The 18,606-nt window shown below is 43.0% G+C and overlaps 2 protein-coding genes across 5 annotated transcripts in view; one reads left to right on the top strand and one right to left on the bottom strand.

Annotated features, from left to right (window-relative positions):
- Positions 1 to 3,290, bottom strand: part of akt1 (AKT serine/threonine kinase 1) — a 30,805-nt gene extending 27,515 nt beyond the window's left edge. Inside the window, exon 1 of one of the 3 annotated variants that reach the window (XM_085142499.1) lies at positions 3,161 to 3,290. The gene's annotated coding sequence lies outside the window, so the exon portion shown is untranslated. The other 2 variants (XM_085142497.1, XM_085142498.1) reach the window with 2 other exon arrangements.
- Positions 3,291 to 9,196: 5,906 nt separating this feature from the next.
- Positions 9,197 to 16,147, top strand: zbtb42 (zinc finger and BTB domain containing 42). Of its 2 annotated transcripts, none has more exons than XM_085142491.1 (2): positions 9,197 to 9,409; positions 10,624 to 16,147. In XM_085142491.1, exon 2 carries the CDS (start codon positions 10,638 to 10,640, stop codon positions 12,228 to 12,230), a length of 1,593 nt encoding a protein of 530 aa, XP_084998617.1. In that variant the 5' UTR covers positions 9,197 to 9,409; positions 10,624 to 10,637; the 3' UTR covers positions 12,231 to 16,147. The 2 variants fall into 2 exon arrangements, with proteins under 2 accessions (XP_084998617.1, XP_084998616.1); XM_085142490.1 differs by lacking the exon at positions 9,197 to 9,409 and adding an exon at positions 9,421 to 10,322.
- Positions 16,148 to 18,606: the final 2,459 nt, after the last annotated feature.

Raw genomic sequence — 18,606 nt, 5'->3', positions numbered from 1 at the left:
AGAGCCAGGCCATCAAAAGAGAGCTCTGTTTGAGTGGCCTCATCCAGCTAACTGGTGGGGACAACAACAGGAAGTGAATGTGACTATTGACAGACAACGAGTCATATCAGTACAGCCTCAGGCTCGAATACATCTGGCAGCGCGTGTGCAATCAACACCTTTTACTGCCACTCTGCTCCCCTCCATCAGTGAGCAAAAGTAAGTTTATGAAGCCAAAGTTTATTTTCGCTCAGTGTTTTTGTTTATTGCACTTGGGGTTGTGGTGGTTGTGTCACAAAGCCGATGTTGGAAGGATCCTGGAGAGGGATTTGAGAAAAAGAAAAAAAAAAAGAAAAAAAAAAAAAAAGCACACAGAGTGCAATTCAAAGTAAGGATCACAAAAACCGTTGGATCCCATCGGCATCTTAGTGTGGACTCTGTGACACAGGCACGCACACATTATATACACCTCACAAACAAACTTGAGCGCACACACGCCGCAGCCAAAAAAGCAACACATGCACAAGTCCGGCTCTGGAGCCACAACAGAGCGCTGCTGTTTTAATGGGAGCGACCTGTTGCTACTGCGGCCTGTGTGTAAAAAGCTGGGCTGCTGCCAGCACTGCAGCCAGCAGCCACTGAATGAACCCAGTACCCTGACAGCGGGTCACATGGTCCTCAGGCCTCTGGGCCACCGCCTGCCTGCCTGCCCTGATGTCAGGGTGGCTTTCAATCATTCATCTTTCTGGCTCCAACGCCGGGGGCCACCCCATTCAATGCAAATCAGTGTCATGCAGCAAAAGTTGCCACACACTGAGCTTGTCACTGGGCCAGAGAGGATAGTCCCATGTGTTTATAGCAGGAAGCAGGGGGGGAGAAAAAAATAAATAAAAAAAAAAAATCAGGTCGACATCACCACGCTACTTCCTTCATCACAGATTCATAGATACCATTTTTTGCTGCAGTTTCTGCTCAGTTAACAGAAAATCTACCACATGGTTTATGTTTCCAAAAGTAAAACGTTACACTGAAAGTATTTAAAAACACAAGAAATGACATCACGCTAACCTGTTGCTGAAAAACAAGTCGCCAAAACAACACTTTAGTTTGAGCTCAAATGCCACAGTGGAGCCAGTAGTACGGTGATCTACTACGCTACCAAGTTCCTCTTTCAAGTTCCCTGAAAGCACAACATTATTGATAAGAATATTGCGGGCAGCTTTAACTGAACACAAAACCGCAGTGACTGCAACCTTGAAAAGCAAGCAGAGTTGCCGCTTTAATCCTGCGATGACACGAACACCAACCACTTTATGACTCACGTTAATGTAATGATATTCAGGCTGTTCAGACAAGCTGTAAAAGCAACACAATGCTTAATTTATTCAAATCACCCACACACACACACACACCTCATGAGAATCATTTTAGAATGGCTGGAAAGTTAACACAGAAAAGCAAAAGGAAAACAAAAGTAATTTGTTTTCAGTGTTTTCAGTTTTTGTGACACAGATGGAGAATTGTGATGTCCAGGACACCAGTACGAGAACCATCTCTTTCTCAGTCTCAGTACATCCAGACTCTGGTGATGCGTCCAGGCCCCTGTCTGTCTGTTTTGGACAAAATTTCAAACAACATTCCTCAGATTCTGCATGTAACTGGTGGCAGATTTGCGTCAACCAAGCTGCTTTAGGGGATTGGGTGGGAGGTGGGTGGTTTTTTTCTAAACAGAAAAGCCAGAGCCAAGCAGTCACTGGCTGCATCATTGCGCCAGCTTGTTGCGTCTTCCCCAGGTCACATGCCAAATCCCCTTGCGTACACACACACTGGACAGACGTAGTCTCATGACCGATAAAAACATTTTTTTTGACACTGAAGGCATGGTGGGTACAACACACCCGGGGACAATGTTCTCTTTTTAGTACATGCATGCACCCTGGGAGAAGGAGACAGACATATTATTAGCAAAATAAGTTTTAAACATGATTGCAAGCCTTGCATCCTGCAAGAATCCTTTTGAAATTTGAAAGCCCCATCAGATTTGTATGCCCTTGATATCTCTCAATCTTGATAAGAATACTATAATAATAAAAACTATTGAGTGCAGACCTACACAACTGTCATTACTGTAGGTGGGATGCTAGCAATGAGGCCAGTGAAACCTATCAAAACACACTTATCCACAGGCATTATCCCGTTATACTGATTACTGGGAGGGGGGGGGGCGTTAAATTACACTGTTGGGACTTTTTCTTATGACGTCTGTGTCTAAATTGTGGACAAAAAAGTAAACGCGTGGCAACAAGTCACAACATAGACGCATAACTTTTTCTTTTTTGTAAAGCAGCACTGTTTGTGGCCACAGCAGCTTCTCGGCAGGCAGGCAGCAAAGCTAATGGCTAAAGATAAGATGGCAATAAGTGCCTCACTCAAACAAGTAAACAAACGCGGTGGTAGTTCACAACAATGAATGAGCTGCTCTCTCTTGTTGAGCTCATTTGTTTTCATTTCCCTCCAGGACCATAAAGCACAGCGCAAAAAAAAAAAAAAAAAACCCAACTTTTTTCCCCGAAAAGAGGAGAACCGTTTGAAGCGACTTGACTGCAGATATTTTGGCCCGAGGGTTGTGTCTCAAAAGTGGTCATTGTAAAAAAAAAAAAATGAATGGTTAACATCTTAAAGAGACTCACTGTTGTTTGTGGAAAAACACCGAGCGTTAAGAATTCACTACAGGAAATTAATGAGTCGTCGACTTTTTTCGTCATAAGACAACTTTTTACGGCGAAGTGAAGTCAGGAAAGTACCTCATTTCAGGTTTGCATCTAGCGTTAGAAAGGATATGGGGCCTAGCAGGGCAGCTTGGGTGAGAATAACCGCATCCCATGTAAGTACAATGGGGACCTACCCTGTCTAGCTGTCGAACTCTTGTAGTTAACCATGCGAAGGAAACGCGGACATTTACCTGGACAGGAATTCAACAATGTGTCCGTCTCATTATAGTGAGCTGTTTCGGCGGTGTTTTAAGTTGACGGGTCCTTCAACAATCTGGACAAAGTGCTCTCATTTACTCCGTTTCTCTTGCCTTTCTTCCACTACACCTCCCAAACGCGCTGTCTGCAATGCCTCTGTGGCAGCCGTCTCTCCCGGGTCCTAAAGCCGCCCTTAAATGAGTCACACTCACAGGAGGAGTAGTAGGCTGTCAGGCGTCCCATTGAAGAAAAAAAAAGACTGCAGTGGTGCTTCTTCTGCATGGCCTTGTTGAACTCTCTGCTCTTTTATCTGTGCCGGTGGTTTCCAACATGGGTTTCGGGGACCTGCCGAGGACCTTGTATGTTTTTCAAGGGATCCTCGCTTCAATTAAGTGTACTTAGGTAGGGTTTTTTGACTTCCTGGAACAACCACAAGGGTAATGTAGGCTACAAGACGAGAATTACACTTTGGTACCGGCTCTACCTGCTCTGCAATGAGCTATATTAGGGTTCCAAAAGGTGCTTCTAGTCATCAATCATCTGTAATTATGTATTACTTTTTTTTTGTCTTTTTGATTACATTTTCTTTGTTCACAAAATATACACAAATATTCCCAGTTAGTCCAGATGTTGTATATTAGTGCCTTACAAAAGTTCAAAATTACAGTCTTGCAAAGTTTTCTTTAAGAAAAGACTCAAAAAAACATTTTTAGAGCTAAACTGGTTCATTTAGTGTATGGTATTATCACTTTATCATTTCACATCTGCCCTGTTATTTAATAACCTTTAAAATTATATTACAATAAAATGTTTTATGTTCACAAAACTCCTTCTAGGGTTTTAAACAAGTTAAGCTGCAGCTGTATCTGAAAGAAAAGTACAAGTTTGTCACCGTGTCATTGTTTCAAGCAAGTTGTAGTTGATGTGTAAACTTGTTAACATCAAAAATAAAGTTATAATAAGTCAAATTAGGTCAAAGTAAATAAAGGTTTATGCAAAATAAGGTCAACAAGCCAATCAAAACCACAAAAACAAAACAAAAGGTTATGCACCTTAAAACTGTGTAAAGAGCCGTGCTTCTAAAAGGTGAAGCTCTAGCTCTAGTTTCAGATATGGTTCTTTCAGACACATGTGTAGCCTTGTGTAATCTAGTAAAATGATATTAAAATCACTACTAAAGAAGAAACCATAAGCAGGATGTGCTGCTGCTTCCATCCTGTTGCACGTCAGCGCTAAAGCATCAGGCTTGGTGGTGGACTTTTACACGTTCGATCACCTGGTTCCAGTCACGTCTGCCAGTACCAAAAAGCACTGGTACACACTTTCTCTTCAAGTTGCTGTGGAAGGGCCTCTGACATTTCCAGGAAATGCCAACTAAACATGAAGTGTGAGAATGTCTCAGTCTGACACACTTAAAACAAAATACTTCAATATGGGTAAAGCAGATGTGCTGAACACAAGAATGTGTTTGCAGAAGTGTATTTAGTCTGATTTAGCCCTTGCCACTGATCTTTTTGTATTCATGCAGATACTCTCTTAAATTAACTGCATATACCAGATGAAACAGCTGAACGAGAAGGTAAAAATCTTGTGGATTGTTCATGATTACATGCCACACTTTTACCTGTTGTGGTAGATAAACCGTCATCTACAGCTACAGAGAACTCCACTGGAGAGGTAGGAGTTAAACCAGTTTTGGACAGGTACAGACAGGCCAGCTCAGTCTGCTTAAAAGAAGTCAGGGAGCCTATGTATCAAATGACGCCCTCAGATGACTGGCTTTACTTGATCAAAATGTTTCTAACTAGAAGTCTAAAACATTTTAGAGACCTCCCATTTTAACATTTTCATTATCTTGCTTTACGCCGTGATACTCCTGACCCTCTTCACGTACATTTAGTCTTACCCCTTCATTATTTTTCTATCCCCGAGCATGGTGTAGTTGACTGCCTCAAAGTTGAATCAGCATTAGAAGTGCAGTAAAATATATGTATCACTTATAAAAGCAAGACAGTGCGTGTGACAGTTCCCGCAATAATGACTTAATAATATTAAAAGAAAAGGATAGCAGGGAAACGCTGCCAATGTTTCCTCTGTGATGAAAAATTCATTGGCTTGTGCTCTCTGTCTCTCAGCCTCCTCTGCTGTCATTTCCCCTCTTTGTCACTCACGCTGTAATGTGTTTCTCACTGCTACCATGCGTCAGCCTCGCCAAGCTGTTCCTGTCATACAGGCAAAGCTGACTTAGGGTATCCCATATTTTCTCCAGTTGCTATTCATTGGTGCTCTCCTCCTCCTCCTCCCCCTCCTCCACCCGCTGTCTCTGGCCTGTTGATGGGAATGCCCAATCTGTTGTTTTGTGGGATCAAACGTAACAGTAACAAGATTAAAAAGTCAAAGTGAGTTAATAGCATCTCTCCCATCAAAGGCTCATCCAATCTCTGATCCCTGTCTACTTCCAGTATCTGTCTAGAGTACAACAAACAGTACAGAACAGAACTTAATGGCCCGTTAAAGGAGAATAGATAACACGCGGTAACAACAATTAGACACAGAAGGGCAGAAGGGCCATAATAGAGAGGAGGTGATTGTGTGAATGGATACGTGGGGCGGTGAGGAAGCTGACCAAAACGGCATCTCCAGTCAACTATAAAGCAATAAACTGTTACACTATTAGATGAATGTAATATTTAAAAAAAAAAAAACAAAGCAAAAAAATCACACAACTATTGTTGTATAAATTGCGTGTAAAACAGCAGCATCAGTACAGATAGGTATAAGAGATACTAAAAGTATGTGAGTGATATAGGGGCACTTATTTTATTTAACCAGTGCAGCTGTTGTGATAAATCCCTCCTAGAAGATATACACATCTGATTACCAGTCATTAAAGCCTTGCTTGTAAAAGCTGGCAAATGTTTTTAATGTGATTCCAGCATGCTATTTCCAAAAACGTTAGGGACAACATAAGAAAAACCCTAAAACATCTGGTGGCTCATCTTACAGCTACAGTTAGGTTGACTGGCAACAGGTAAATAATATAATATATTGCTGTAAAATTAGCCTCCTAGAGAGTGAAACATCCATGAAGGACTGCATGGGAAAATAATTGAAAAGTTTAAGGATTGCCACCTTGACTGTTTCTGCTAGATGTCTCTTCCTGTTAAAAGGGAGTTTTTCCTTCCCACTGTCGCCAAGTGCTTGCTCATAGAGGGTTGTCTGATTGTTGATGGGTTTTTTCTCTATTATTGTAGGAGGTTTACCTTACAATATAAAGTGCATTGAGGTGACTGTTGTTGTGATTTGGTGCTATATAAATAAAACTGAATTGAATTAAATTTTGCAACTCATGAACTTGAGAATTTTCTTTGATATGCAATATTATTAAAAGAGGTAGACATCGCAGGGAACTCTTTGTATGCAAAGGACTAGGCCAAAGACTAACACTCACTACATTGGAAACAAACACAATTCTGAAGTGAAAATCTGAAGTAAAAATTCAAAAGGAACACTTCTGAAAACTATTTTAAGTGAACAGACAATCATTTATTGTTTTATTCAAAAATCCAAGTTAAACTCTGAAAGGCAATGGAAAAAAAACACTTATGAACAAGATGGAAAATTCTACTGCCTTCTCCGGGTCTGAAACCCTTTATTATGGACTGAGTTGAAGTAAAAAAACAAAACTACTGTGCTGTGGTTAAAAAGTTTTAATTCCTTTCAAAAATAATGGAAGACGTGTCCTCCCAGCTGAGAGAGAGTCCATCCAGATGATCTGCAAACAGTTTCGAAGCCAGCATCTGTGATACTGAGGAAGTGAATTTGTGCACAGGGTGCAGAGGGTACGGGTAACTTTCACATCTTTAAAATCACCATTAATTCTGAATGAATATATATGCAGGGTTTTAGAACATCTGCTACCTTTCATGTATTTTTCAGGAGGATGACACTAGACCATTTACTGGACATATTATAACAGCGGGGCTACAGTAAAAGAATCCAGGTGTTAAACTGATCCGACTTAACTCTGAAACTGGAAATGTGGAAAATTACGGAACTAAAATGACAAAGCAGAAGGCTCCGAATGGCTAAAGAGCTGAAATCTTATATCAAACAAGCACGGAAATACATTTGACTTACAAAACTGCAGTAATTGGTCTCTCCGGTTTCACGACACCACAGTGGCAAACATCCTCCTATCCCACTTTTTTTTTTTAAAGACATAAGCATATATTTTTCAAATAAACAAAAGAAAACAATAACATCTCAGCTTTTTGTTTTGTTGCTGTTGTGCTATTATTAATTAAAATCCAGGTTAAAAGGTTTTGCAAAGCTTTGTTTTGAATTCTCTGTCAGTTACATAAAAGATGCACCTGTTTTTTTGGTTTTTTTTAAAAAAGGGTAATTTGATTAAATCTGCATGGCCAGTGAGAGTGAAAAAACATTACTCTCCCTAATATTAAAACCATTTCAAAAGAACATAAACTTTAGTGCCCTTATGGAGATGCATTACAAACACCGTCAAACAGACACCACCAGCACAGCTTAAACCCACAGCTATGATCAGACTCTGGTCCAGCAGGGAGAGTGATGTGGTTCAATTGTGGCTGGATGGCTGGATGGCTGGCTGGTCAGGCTACATTGGAATGCAGGGTCTTTTGTTTGTCTGAGAGAGGAGTGGGTCAGGGAGAGAATGCCATTGATGATTGCAGAGAAGAAGAATGAACCTCCAGGAAGTGTTCTCTCTCTCTCTCTCCCGACTCCCCCGCTCTCATTCTCTCTGTCTCTCTTTCCCTATCTTTTTTTTTCTGTGTGTGAGAACCTTCACCGTGCCGAGCCTCTCTCTGCTGAGGCCACAGTCCCCAGGCACAACCACTGCTTTGTCTTGCCCTGTGAACACACACACACCCCTCCTCTACTGGGTGCCTACGTTTGCCAGGGCCAGGGAAACACAGGGCCACTGCTCCTATTCTTATCCACATCACTGCTCCTGCTTGGATGGAGTGTTTGTGTGGGCATCAGTGCTTGAATGGTGAATTGTTTTTTGTATGTGCCACACATCTGACTAAACATTTAGTTTGTCAGATTTTCAGCTATAAATGAGAAATCATCCATTCTCTTGGCATCTTTTTAGAGAGCGTGACAGTGTTTCCCTTACGCTGGAGATGACCTCGGTGCAGATATCCTCCTGTTGTACCAGTAACAAATAAACTAAAAATGGAATAAAGCAGTAAGTGGATAAGAATCTAGCGAGTGGCCCCTTCTGACCAGTGGCTGCCACCTCCCGTCACATTGCTCATTCCCCTCTGTGTCAGAAGCGCTGTGAGGAGCTGCAAATGGCCCTTTCAAAATGCACGACAGCTGGAACACAGGGCAAAGGTGACCGAAGCTGTTGGGGGAGCACAGAGAGGGACAGAATTTTTTTTTTTTTTTTTTTTTTGGGGGGGGGGGGGGCGCACATGATGAGCAGCTGCAGCAGCGAGTTGTTCCTCCACCATGCCACCATCTCTAATGATTACAAGTGTCTGAAATAGATGACAAATTTTTAGAGTAAATCCTAGAAATCACCATACTTTTAAGACAGTTTAACCAAACACACACACACATATGTATGTATATACACTGCTGGTTGTCTTGGGAAAAATAAATCCCCTGGGTGTTGGTTTGGTGTCTGGAAATTCCGAAACTCAAGGCAGGCTTAGAGGATACTAAGTCCTTATAAGTTTCCCGCTCCCCCGAAAATACCGCTGACCTTCTGTGTCACAATACATTTCTTTGATCACTTTATAGATACTTTTACAGATACCAATTCTTTTGGAGAGAGAAGTATTTCTTTTATTCACAACAGCTCTAAAAGCCATAAGCAACATTTTTATGTGTGCTTGAGGTTTGCAAGTTAATTAATCAAATTTGAACTTTTTAAACTTTTTTAAATTTTAACTAACTGGAGCTTAACTTTAAACAGGCTCGAATACTCTTAAGAAAAGAGTTTTTCTCCTATTAAACTGCTTACTTGTAGCTTTACCTAACAAACAAACCAGTTTTAGTGTAAAAAAAATGTCTACTGTGTCATGTGCAATTCCTCCATTTGTCCACTTCCATCATGCTGCCATACAAAAGGCGACACATCACAGTGCCCCCTCCCTCTTAATAGGACAGGTGTTTTAATAAGACAGCCAATTGATGCCCCCACCCTCCTCCTCCTCCCAAGTATTCTGCTACTTGCTGCCGCTGTGTGAATTCGCGGAGTAGTACAGAACTTATTGTGGCGGCGCGATATCGCGAGATTTGTGCCATTATCAACCTGCTTGACACACAGCAGCGCTGAGTGCAGCCTGCCTTCCCAGGGTCGGGACTGGATCTCAAGAAACGACAAGGAGAAGCGAACATCTGGCCGCACATCATGAAAGGACACCGGGGCTTATAGGGACAAAAAGACGACGAAGCGGCCAGAAATACGTGTGAGTACGGCGGGATTTTTTTTCTGTGTATGTGAGCTTTGAAACGAGGAAAGCGAAAGTTAAAAGAGTGTCCCCGCGCCGCTTCGTTCAGCGCAGTTGGCTTTTTACTGTGTGAGTTCCTGTGCTGTTTAAAAGGCTCCCAGCAATGCGTTTCCCAACGCGGACGTGAAGCTCGCTTCACTGCGCCCTTGGCCCCTTTTTCCTGCCTCCTGCGAACACTTTTCTTCATCTTAGAAAAAAAAGAAATCTTAATTACGTACAAAATTATAAGACTTCTACGCAGCTTAACTTTAACTTACTTTAACTTGCCGTATCCCTCTTTCTTCTTTGAACTGACCCATTTAAAAACGGTTGTGTGCGCGCGAGTCTTATCAGGGAGCAAAAAAAAAAAAAAAGGCAACAAAGCTTTTTTACTGTAACCCACGGATGCGTGATAAATTACTTAGTTGTTTTTTTTAAAAAAGTTGTAAATGCCGTGGAATCTCGTGACAACAGTAAATCTGCTCTCCCCCTTGAGGTGTGTATTTTTTATCTTCTTTTTGGACTGTGTAGCCCGGAGTTAACATATGGCATAAAGGGGAGCACAGCTGGAGGTAGCGTTTCCATTGCGGTGATGTCAGAGCAGCTGACTCCACAGCTTGCAGTGTAATTAGCAAACAGAGCACCAGTTTACTCACTCTGCACCGGTCTTATTTTGCTCACGTTGCCTCCTTCCCCCGATGGTCGAGTGCTGTCGCTCCCAGTCCCGCTTTGCTTGTCCTGTAAACACCGCTGTTTGTTTGTGTGTGTGTGTGCACTTTGGCTATTTTTTTTTTTTCGGAAGCGCGAGGGCTAGGCTGTCGGACTACACTACTACAGACCGGAATACTTTGGATAATTTGGAGAGTGGATCCGTTTACACCGTGATACATGGGTGGGTGGGCGAGCGTAGCGCAGTGTGTCCTGCACCACTGGAAAGAATGTTGGATAAAGTTACTGATGCTGATCATTAGCTAGATGTTTAATCTTTCCCGATTAAGTCCCGAAAAACCTTGTAAACTTGCATTTGAAAGCACTTTATCGTGTGTTAGCTGACACTTTTGCGCAATTTGGCTCAAGTTATTTCCTTGTGTATGGTTTTGCTCGCTTTATGTGTCCTTAGAAAAAAGAAACGGCAGCTCAACTGTGCCCTCCTTTCGTTTATCCCGTATCCTGTTTTTCCTGTTTTTCATCAGGTTATGAAGGAAGAATGGAGTTCCCAGACCATAGCCGCCAGTTGCTGCAGTGTCTGAGTCAGCAGCGTCACCAAGGTTTCCTCTGTGACTGCACTGTTCTTGTTGGGGAGGCTCGATTCAAAGCGCACAGAGCCGTGCTGGCCTCCTGCAGCATGTACTTCCATCTCTTCTACAGGGACCAGCTAGACAAAAGGGACGTTGTGCATCTCAACAGTGACATTGTGACAGCCCCGGCTTTCAGTCTGCTCCTTGAATTTATGTATGAGGGGAAGTTGGAATTCAGCACTCTGCCTGTGGAGGATGTCCTGGCAGCAGCCAGTTACCTCCACATGTACGATATAGTCAAAGTGTGCAAAGGCAAGCTTAAAGACAAGGAACTTTCCCCCCTGGATGAAAAAATGGGAGAGGGTTTGGGGCTCAGCTGTCTGGACAGGGAAAATTCCTCAGATGGTGAGCTGCACAGTAAGCAGCTCATTCAGCGACAGCCCCAGACACCGTCTCAGGGGCTTCACAGGGCCCCCCCGGCGGAAGAGTTTGACATGGACAACACTGAAGTCAGGCTGGCTGTCACAGATTGTGATAGGTCTACACAGAGCAGGCAGAAGGCAAACGGTCACTCTGGCAGGTCCCCGGACCTTGTAGGTGTCAATTATGTGTCAGCAGAGGCCGAGCCCTGCGTCCAAACAGCTGGAAAAACAAAAGCTGATGTCAGTAGTTCCACCGTATTGCTGTCCCAGAGGTCCCGGGCTTCAGATGACATGGACTGTGCACTGGATTTGTCTTTCAAGCCTCTGTCTAGCAGAGATCCCTTACACCCCTCCTACGTCTCGGGACAGCTGGCCCTCGACAGCCAGCAGCAGGGCACTGAGCCACTTGTTAAAGACGAACACGACTTGCTGTCAGAGCAGGAGGACAGTGAGCCGATGAGCCCTGAGAGCCAGCGCTTTGGGAATAGTGCCAGGAGCTCAGTGGTGACAGGGTTCGCTGCCCTCTTCCCAGGCAACAACGGTTCCACAGCCACCCTGCTCTCCCAGGAGGAGGACCTGATGGACGAGGAGGGGGAGGCCTGCAGAGGGAGGGAGAGCGCCCCAGGCAGGGAGGTGGATGGGAGGGGTAGACTGCTGGGGGACAGCGAGGAGGAGGAGGAAGACGACTTGGCCTCTTCAGACATTTCCACCTCCAGTGGAGTACTGCTGCCCCCAGGGCAACAGGTGTGCATGTGTCCCCTCTGCAGCAAAGTCTTCCCCAGCCCCCACGTGCTGCAACTGCACCTCAGCTCACACTTCCGCGAAAAGGACGGTGCCCGTTCCAAGCTGTCCCCCGACGGCTCGGTCCCCACCTGCATGCAGTGCAACAAGACCTTCTCTTGCATGTACACCCTTAAGCGTCACGAGCGCACACACTCTGGTGAGAAGCCATATACCTGCGGCCAGTGCGGCAAGAGCTTCCAGTACTCCCACAACTTAAGTCGGCACGCTGTAGTTCACACACGGGAGAAGCCTCACGCCTGCAAGTGGTGCGAGCGGCGCTTCACCCAGTCTGGGGACCTCTACCGCCACATCAGGAAGTTTCACTGTGGCCTTGTCAAGACTCTCGCCATCGGATAAAACGCCTCTCACCGGTGCCACGACACAAGACAGAATGTCTCTTTCATACACTGAATACTACTACTGATCAATTTTCCCATTACTATATAAACATGCTGGCAGTTTGTCTGAGACATATCTTTTGGATTCTACCCCCACGTGGCATTTCTCAAGTTAAACATGTAGCAACGTTTAAGCTGTTTCCTGTGCTGGACTGTGTCGTCATAGCTGTACATGATGGTAAAAGACGGTTAGTCAGAGTGGCACAGGCTGATAAGCTTGACACGGATGCTGTTGAAAAACATCAGATCAGTGTCAATGAAGGCGAACAAATCAGATGATGCACTTGTTTTCCTGTCTTTTGTGTCAGTCCGAGATTATTTGAGGTGTGTATTTGCCCATAGATGAGGAAAAAAAGCATCTTGCGTTCACACTCTGTGGGCAACTGGATGATAGCTAAAGCTAACATACGTTAATACAATCGTCAGAGTTTATTGGTGCACATGGGAGATCAGAACCGTCCGCAAGTAGCAATATATGATTATTTTTAACACCTACATTATTATAATTATTCTAATTATTTATTTGGGGGGATTTGTTTAGTCCTTAACAAGTAAACTTATCACAAGGCAGCAAAAGTAATGAAGTCTGACTACTGGAAGTATTCTTTTTTTTCTTTCTTTCTTTTTGTGGAGGTAAAATGTTTGGTTTCATTGAAATGAAGTTTCTATGTTGTTTTTGTGAGAAGAAGCAAGCATACCATCGCACCAACACCACCTCTTTAGTTGTTCACGTGAGCGAGCGTAGAATACCCACTTAAAGAGGTTAAGAGTATTTTAAAGGTAACCCCTGTAACACTGGTGCCTACTGTAACGCTTAAAACTTCACTTAGTGTACTTAGAAAGACAAGAATGAGATGGTAATGTGATACCTTTTGGTTAAATTCAGTTCAGCTGTCAGGCGTCTTAAAAAAAAAAAAAATCTGGATTACGCTCCACATACCAGGTAGTAACAAAGGTAATCCTCTACTGTGGAAGCCAGTTAATCCGTGAGTGCCCTTAATAAAATTAGAATGTAATAAACCAAACTTATGTCAATCTTTTTGTCAAAAACACAAAACGCACAGTTGTGAGTAAATAACTTCATTTCTTAGTTTAAAGGGTATGCTGACAGTGTTCAGGACAGGCTCTTTAGCAGGCAGATGGGGGATGGAAGGAGACAGGTGGATGTCCAGTATCTTCTCTATTGTTACCATCAAAGCTGTGCCATTCAGCTTAATCTACTGACCTTTTCTTTTTCTTTCTTTCTTTTTTATAACCTTTTCACACAAATTTACTGGATGTGTTTTAAGTTGCTACTGAGGACGTTGGAGCCTTTAGTGATGCTGCTCTTGGATTTCTTCTGTCTGTTCATTTAGATGCTGTTTGGATTTATTACCAGGGGGTGTAGCACTAAAAGTTCATGATTTTTGTCTAATCTGTCCTGAGAAGACTTGATCGGAATTTATTTATTAGTCTGACTTGGTTCAGGGGTTTACTGTAGCGGTAGCTCTTATTTCTATAAGCTTGAAAGACATTGCATCTTGCCTAGCGATCTTGGTACTCATTAGCTGTTGTTTTTTGGGGCGGACTGTCCACTTTTGTTTTTTGTTTTTTTCTGTGCAAATTGAAGTTACTGTATTTGTATTTTAATATATGGTGTAGAAATCTCTACGGAGTATTCAAGATTTGTCAAACGGAAAATAGAGAAGCACTTGATTTTAGCATGCATATAGTTTCAACACTATTGTCTAGGCTGCTATTTCTTACAATTTGTATATTTAATGTAAATATATATTATATTTATCAAATGATTTTTTTTTTCCTTTTTTTTCCATGTTACAACCCATTTAAGATTTGGATAGTCAGGTGTCGTGTTTAAGGCTGGAGACTCTTGAGCGTCACATTTTCCCCGGGGGGGCTGGAGGTTTGGCTCTTTTTCCATATTCTTCATTGACTCTATTGGACCCTGCCTCACCACAAATCAGAGCAGTAAATACTGCTAGGATGGCTGTTCTACCAGAAGAAACAGTTGTTCACAAGCACAGCCACACCGATAAAGCACTGGGTACCTATAGAAATGACAATACAGGTATTGTCCCCCCCTCCCCCCCAACCCCCAACAAATCCCAGGTAGTTCTCAAGGGATCCCTGTCCTAGCTTTGGGGAGGAAAAGCAGTTCAAGTCTCTCTTTGCACTTTCTGTATTGAATGAAGCCACTGGAATGTGAGAAATGTATTTAGCAAAGGGAGGCCAAGGAGATTGTAAACAGGTGTATTGTTTGGAGGCATCAAAGAACACCCCTACCCCCCTTTGTCATCCCGGCATGCAGTAGATAAATGCTTCATTGTTCCTCTGCATTGAGGAGATATCAGCGTCATTTGGTTGCGCATCAATCAAGAGTATTGTCCACCCCCTCCCCTCAGTGTTTAAAAAAAAAAAAAAAAAAAGTTCAAATTTAAAATGTTTTTTTTTTTCAGTAAATACGACCTTTAAAAAAACAAAATATGCATATAAAATAATTTTCTTTGGGTTTTCAGCAAGCAAAAAATGCCCCCCCTTTTTTCCCCCCTTGTTTTTTTTTTTTTTTTAAAATTCTACTCCCTGACCTGAAGTCAGCTATGGGGCGAGGTGGATGAACGCACTCCTGTTTGTCATGCTTGCATCACTTTAGTACCTTATCAGAACAGTAGATCTATTTCAGTTTGATGTGTCATAGTGCTGATGACAGATATTTCAATCAGAACACACAGCAGATGTAGATTCTGTGAGTCTGCTTTGGTTTTGTTTGTTAAAGGAACATTTGTACACGGTGCGAGTTGAATTTGTTCTCTAATGTACATGTGTAAAGAGGTAGAAAACTAACATCATGTAAAGGATTCTCTTTCTCTTGTTTCGTCTTTATTTATAGCTCCAGGATGATCACCAAATGTGCCTTGTAGACACACGCATAGGTGTTGCATCTGGAGAAGCCCTGTTTTCTATACTGTACAGTTTTCGCCCTTGATGCGAAATGAGGCAGCGGTGAAGTTGGTATCACAGCAACAGTGGCCTGCTGTAACATTACAAAAAAAAGGAGAAAAGAAAAAGAACCCTGCTGTTTTATGTTAAATCATATCAAAATGTCAACTTAAGACTAAAGTAAAATGTGGAAGTGCATTTCTTATAGCTGCTTTGCAAGAGATTACACTGAAGTTTTTGAAATGTGTGTGAATAAATTTTTGTTTCTGGACTTTTTTTTTGTGTGTTTTGGCTTTTATCAATAGCCAATACTACTGGGAGCTAACAACTTGTTCCACTTTTTTTTTTTACTGTCACTGTTGAATGTGAAACACTGAGATTTTTTTTTTTCTTCAATGGATTGTTGACTTGAAACAGTGCTACTCTCAATCGAGGGCGGCGTTTGCCTAACTCGTTGCTGTATCATCCTTGGAGTCTAAAAACAACTGGAATTTTGTCCTCTGCAGGTTACAACTGTGAAATTGTGTATAATCATGAGAAATATTTATTGCATATGCTTCTTGTGCAACATTTTGACTGTCTCGGGTTTAATTTGGTTTAAAAGAAAAAAAAAAAGGAGGAAAAAAAACCTAAATGTCAAACAGAAATCTTTTTAATAGAATTTGTAGAAGTGCCATTAGAATTTAATATAATTTTTTAATAAGAAAGGTATATTTTATAGTAAAAAATTGCTTCAGTGTTAGTGGTGTAGAGATTAGAGGACAATCTTTAAGGAGAACTGACATGGCTTAGATATTGGGGCAATTTACGTTGATCTATAACTGTACGTGCATTTTCTTTTCTTTTTTTTTCCGAGTGTGCTTGTGTGTGTGTGCTGTGGAAATGTGACAATCTTGATTTAGGTCTTTATTAAGATTAGAATTAAATGGAACAACTTTCTTTTTTGGTGTGGAGTTTGGTTATTTCTAGCTACTTTCCAGCTACTACTGACAATTTATCAAGGACATAAAAGTAGACTCTGACAACCCAAGAACGTTATCGAGGAGCCCTCGCCTGACACATAGGAGCAACAATCAGGCAGACGGTGTGTGTGTGGGCATCGCTGCAATGTGTACAGAGACAACACAATGTGATAATACTGCTGGTCTTACAGGCCCGATCCCTCTGAAACCATAAACTGAACTCAAGGACAAAGCAATTTCAGGATGGGGCCCCTATTGTTTTCTGACCTGTTGCCAGTACTCTCCAAAGGAGATAAACCTGGCATAAACAAACCCAGTTGACTCTCTTGTAATTATTACTTAAACTCAACTTGATTGTTCCCGCTACAACAAACTACACACACGTATGTGTATATAAACACATTAACCAATGTGTGTGTGTCTGCAAGGAACTTCATGCCAATTCACTGGACATTTTCAATAGCGAGAACTTTTAATTATTTCCCTGCTGCACCATGAAAGAAATCCAGCTGCTCTGCTACGTGATCCCAATAGGGATGTGCTCGGGTTCCCACCACCCTCCCCCAAATCCCATCTCACCCTTTCTGGGAACGCCATATAGACAAGGGCTGCATCCATCTGCCCCTGCCTCCACCCCCACAGTCCCCAAAACCATGGCCCCAAACCTCGGCCTCATCTCACCACTCTATTGTGCGCGTGGGTAGTAGCTCAGCCAGGCTATTGTCTGGCCCAGCTCCCCAGCACGTACTTTATGCACAAACAGACGACACAGCGGCGCTGGCCAGGCAGCTCCGACATAAAGAAAACAACGTCCTCCCAAGATCGTTTATAAACACCCCTCCTCTCCCCCAAAAAAGCCCCAGCCAGCTCACAGCAAATAAGGACCCTCTGCAACACCGTGGCCACCTCAACCTGTAAACATCACAGCAGCGAGGCCTCGGAGCTCTCACTGGCACCAACATCTCGCATCTGCCAAACGAGACCCAGGGCTTAAAACTGCCTGGTGACTGAATGTGTGTGTGTGTGTGTTATGGACCAAAACCTTCACATGGAAAGCAGGGGCCATGTGATAGGGCTTAGCTGCAGGGTGACGAGCTGGGATATGTGCAGTGTAACTCAATGGTGTAATAAAACATTCCTCTCTGAGGCTCAAAGCTTAGCTCATTTGCCTCCAAGAGCCTTTGCTTGTGTGCTTTTGTGTGTGCGCGTGGTGTTTAGAGGTACTTGAGAGAAGTTGAGAGGAAAGTTGTAAGTGTCCACCACCTCAACAAGGCCAGCGGTGGGAGCCCTTGACCTCTGAAGGGACAGACTGCCAGGGACAGCTGGTGTGGCCTGTGTTTATTTATTTATTTCTTAACAAAAGACAGGTGGTCACACTTGAAAAGGGCACACAAACACAGTCACACATGCACTTGTGTACAGACAGCACGCACGCACACAAACACTTTTTTTTTCCACACCCCCCACCCTCTCCCTTTCCATATTAACACACGCGCATCTTGTTATCATCCACTTAATTTTGAAGGAGCACGTTATTTCGACTTTCAGAAAAATCGAAACACTTTCCAGTAAAGAAATCTTCATTTACTCCCCAACTGACATGATGGGGGGGGGGGGGGGGGGGGGGGGGCAGTGGGTATGGGGGGGTTAGGGTTAAAAAACCACTGCTTTTAAGCGTGGTTTGGTCCCACGCTTAAAAGCAGGATCGAAGGCATTAATAATAATCTGCAACCTAAACATCACACATCAGTTGCTGCAAAGTGCATAAATACATATCAACTAGTGCCCTCACAGTGGGTTTGCCTTTTTTGGACTCGCTCGCCCTGACAGTGCCAAGACAGTGTGTCCTTGGTCCACTGTACAGCTGTCACTTACTCACACTCGTTGAAGCATATTTATAGCAGCAGCATCACTGGGCTCAACGCTCAGCACACTCAGACCACAGCTGGTCCCCCAAAAAGAATGGGTGAAAGACAAAGCCACGTGCTCCCGCTGGCCGACCGCAGTCGGTCCTGTCTGGAGCGCTGTGGGTGACTGTGCGTAAACCCCCCCCCTCGCTTCTTCTCCTCCTCGCAGTCGTGGACCATTCTTGGTGTGAGGAGAGCATGTCGTGACCTTGTTGTCATTTTTGGTGTCATGGATAGGGTTGTGCTGAAAACCTGAACAGCTGCACTCTTATGTTTTCAAGTTACATTAAGTCATCACACCATTATGGCATTAAACATGCAGGGTAGGGAAGCACCAGCATCCTCAACTAACGGGTATAGATACATCATGGATGTATCTATATATAGATCTTCCAACTTTACGAGTACTGTATTTTGGGATTATATACATTTATCCAGCCTATTAAATTAATTCATACCATCTATCCATCTGCTTTAAATTTAAGGATGTTTTGCACTATAACTCAGTGCAGCTTCAAAAGCAACTCTC

Source organism: Neolamprologus multifasciatus, chromosome 19 (assembly GCF_963576455.1).
Source record: "Neolamprologus multifasciatus chromosome 19, fNeoMul1.2, whole genome shotgun sequence".
NCBI lineage: Eukaryota > Metazoa > Chordata > Actinopteri > Cichliformes > Cichlidae > Neolamprologus > Neolamprologus multifasciatus.
Note: the sequence above shows the minus strand (reverse complement) of the source record. Positions and strands in the feature narration are given on the sequence as shown.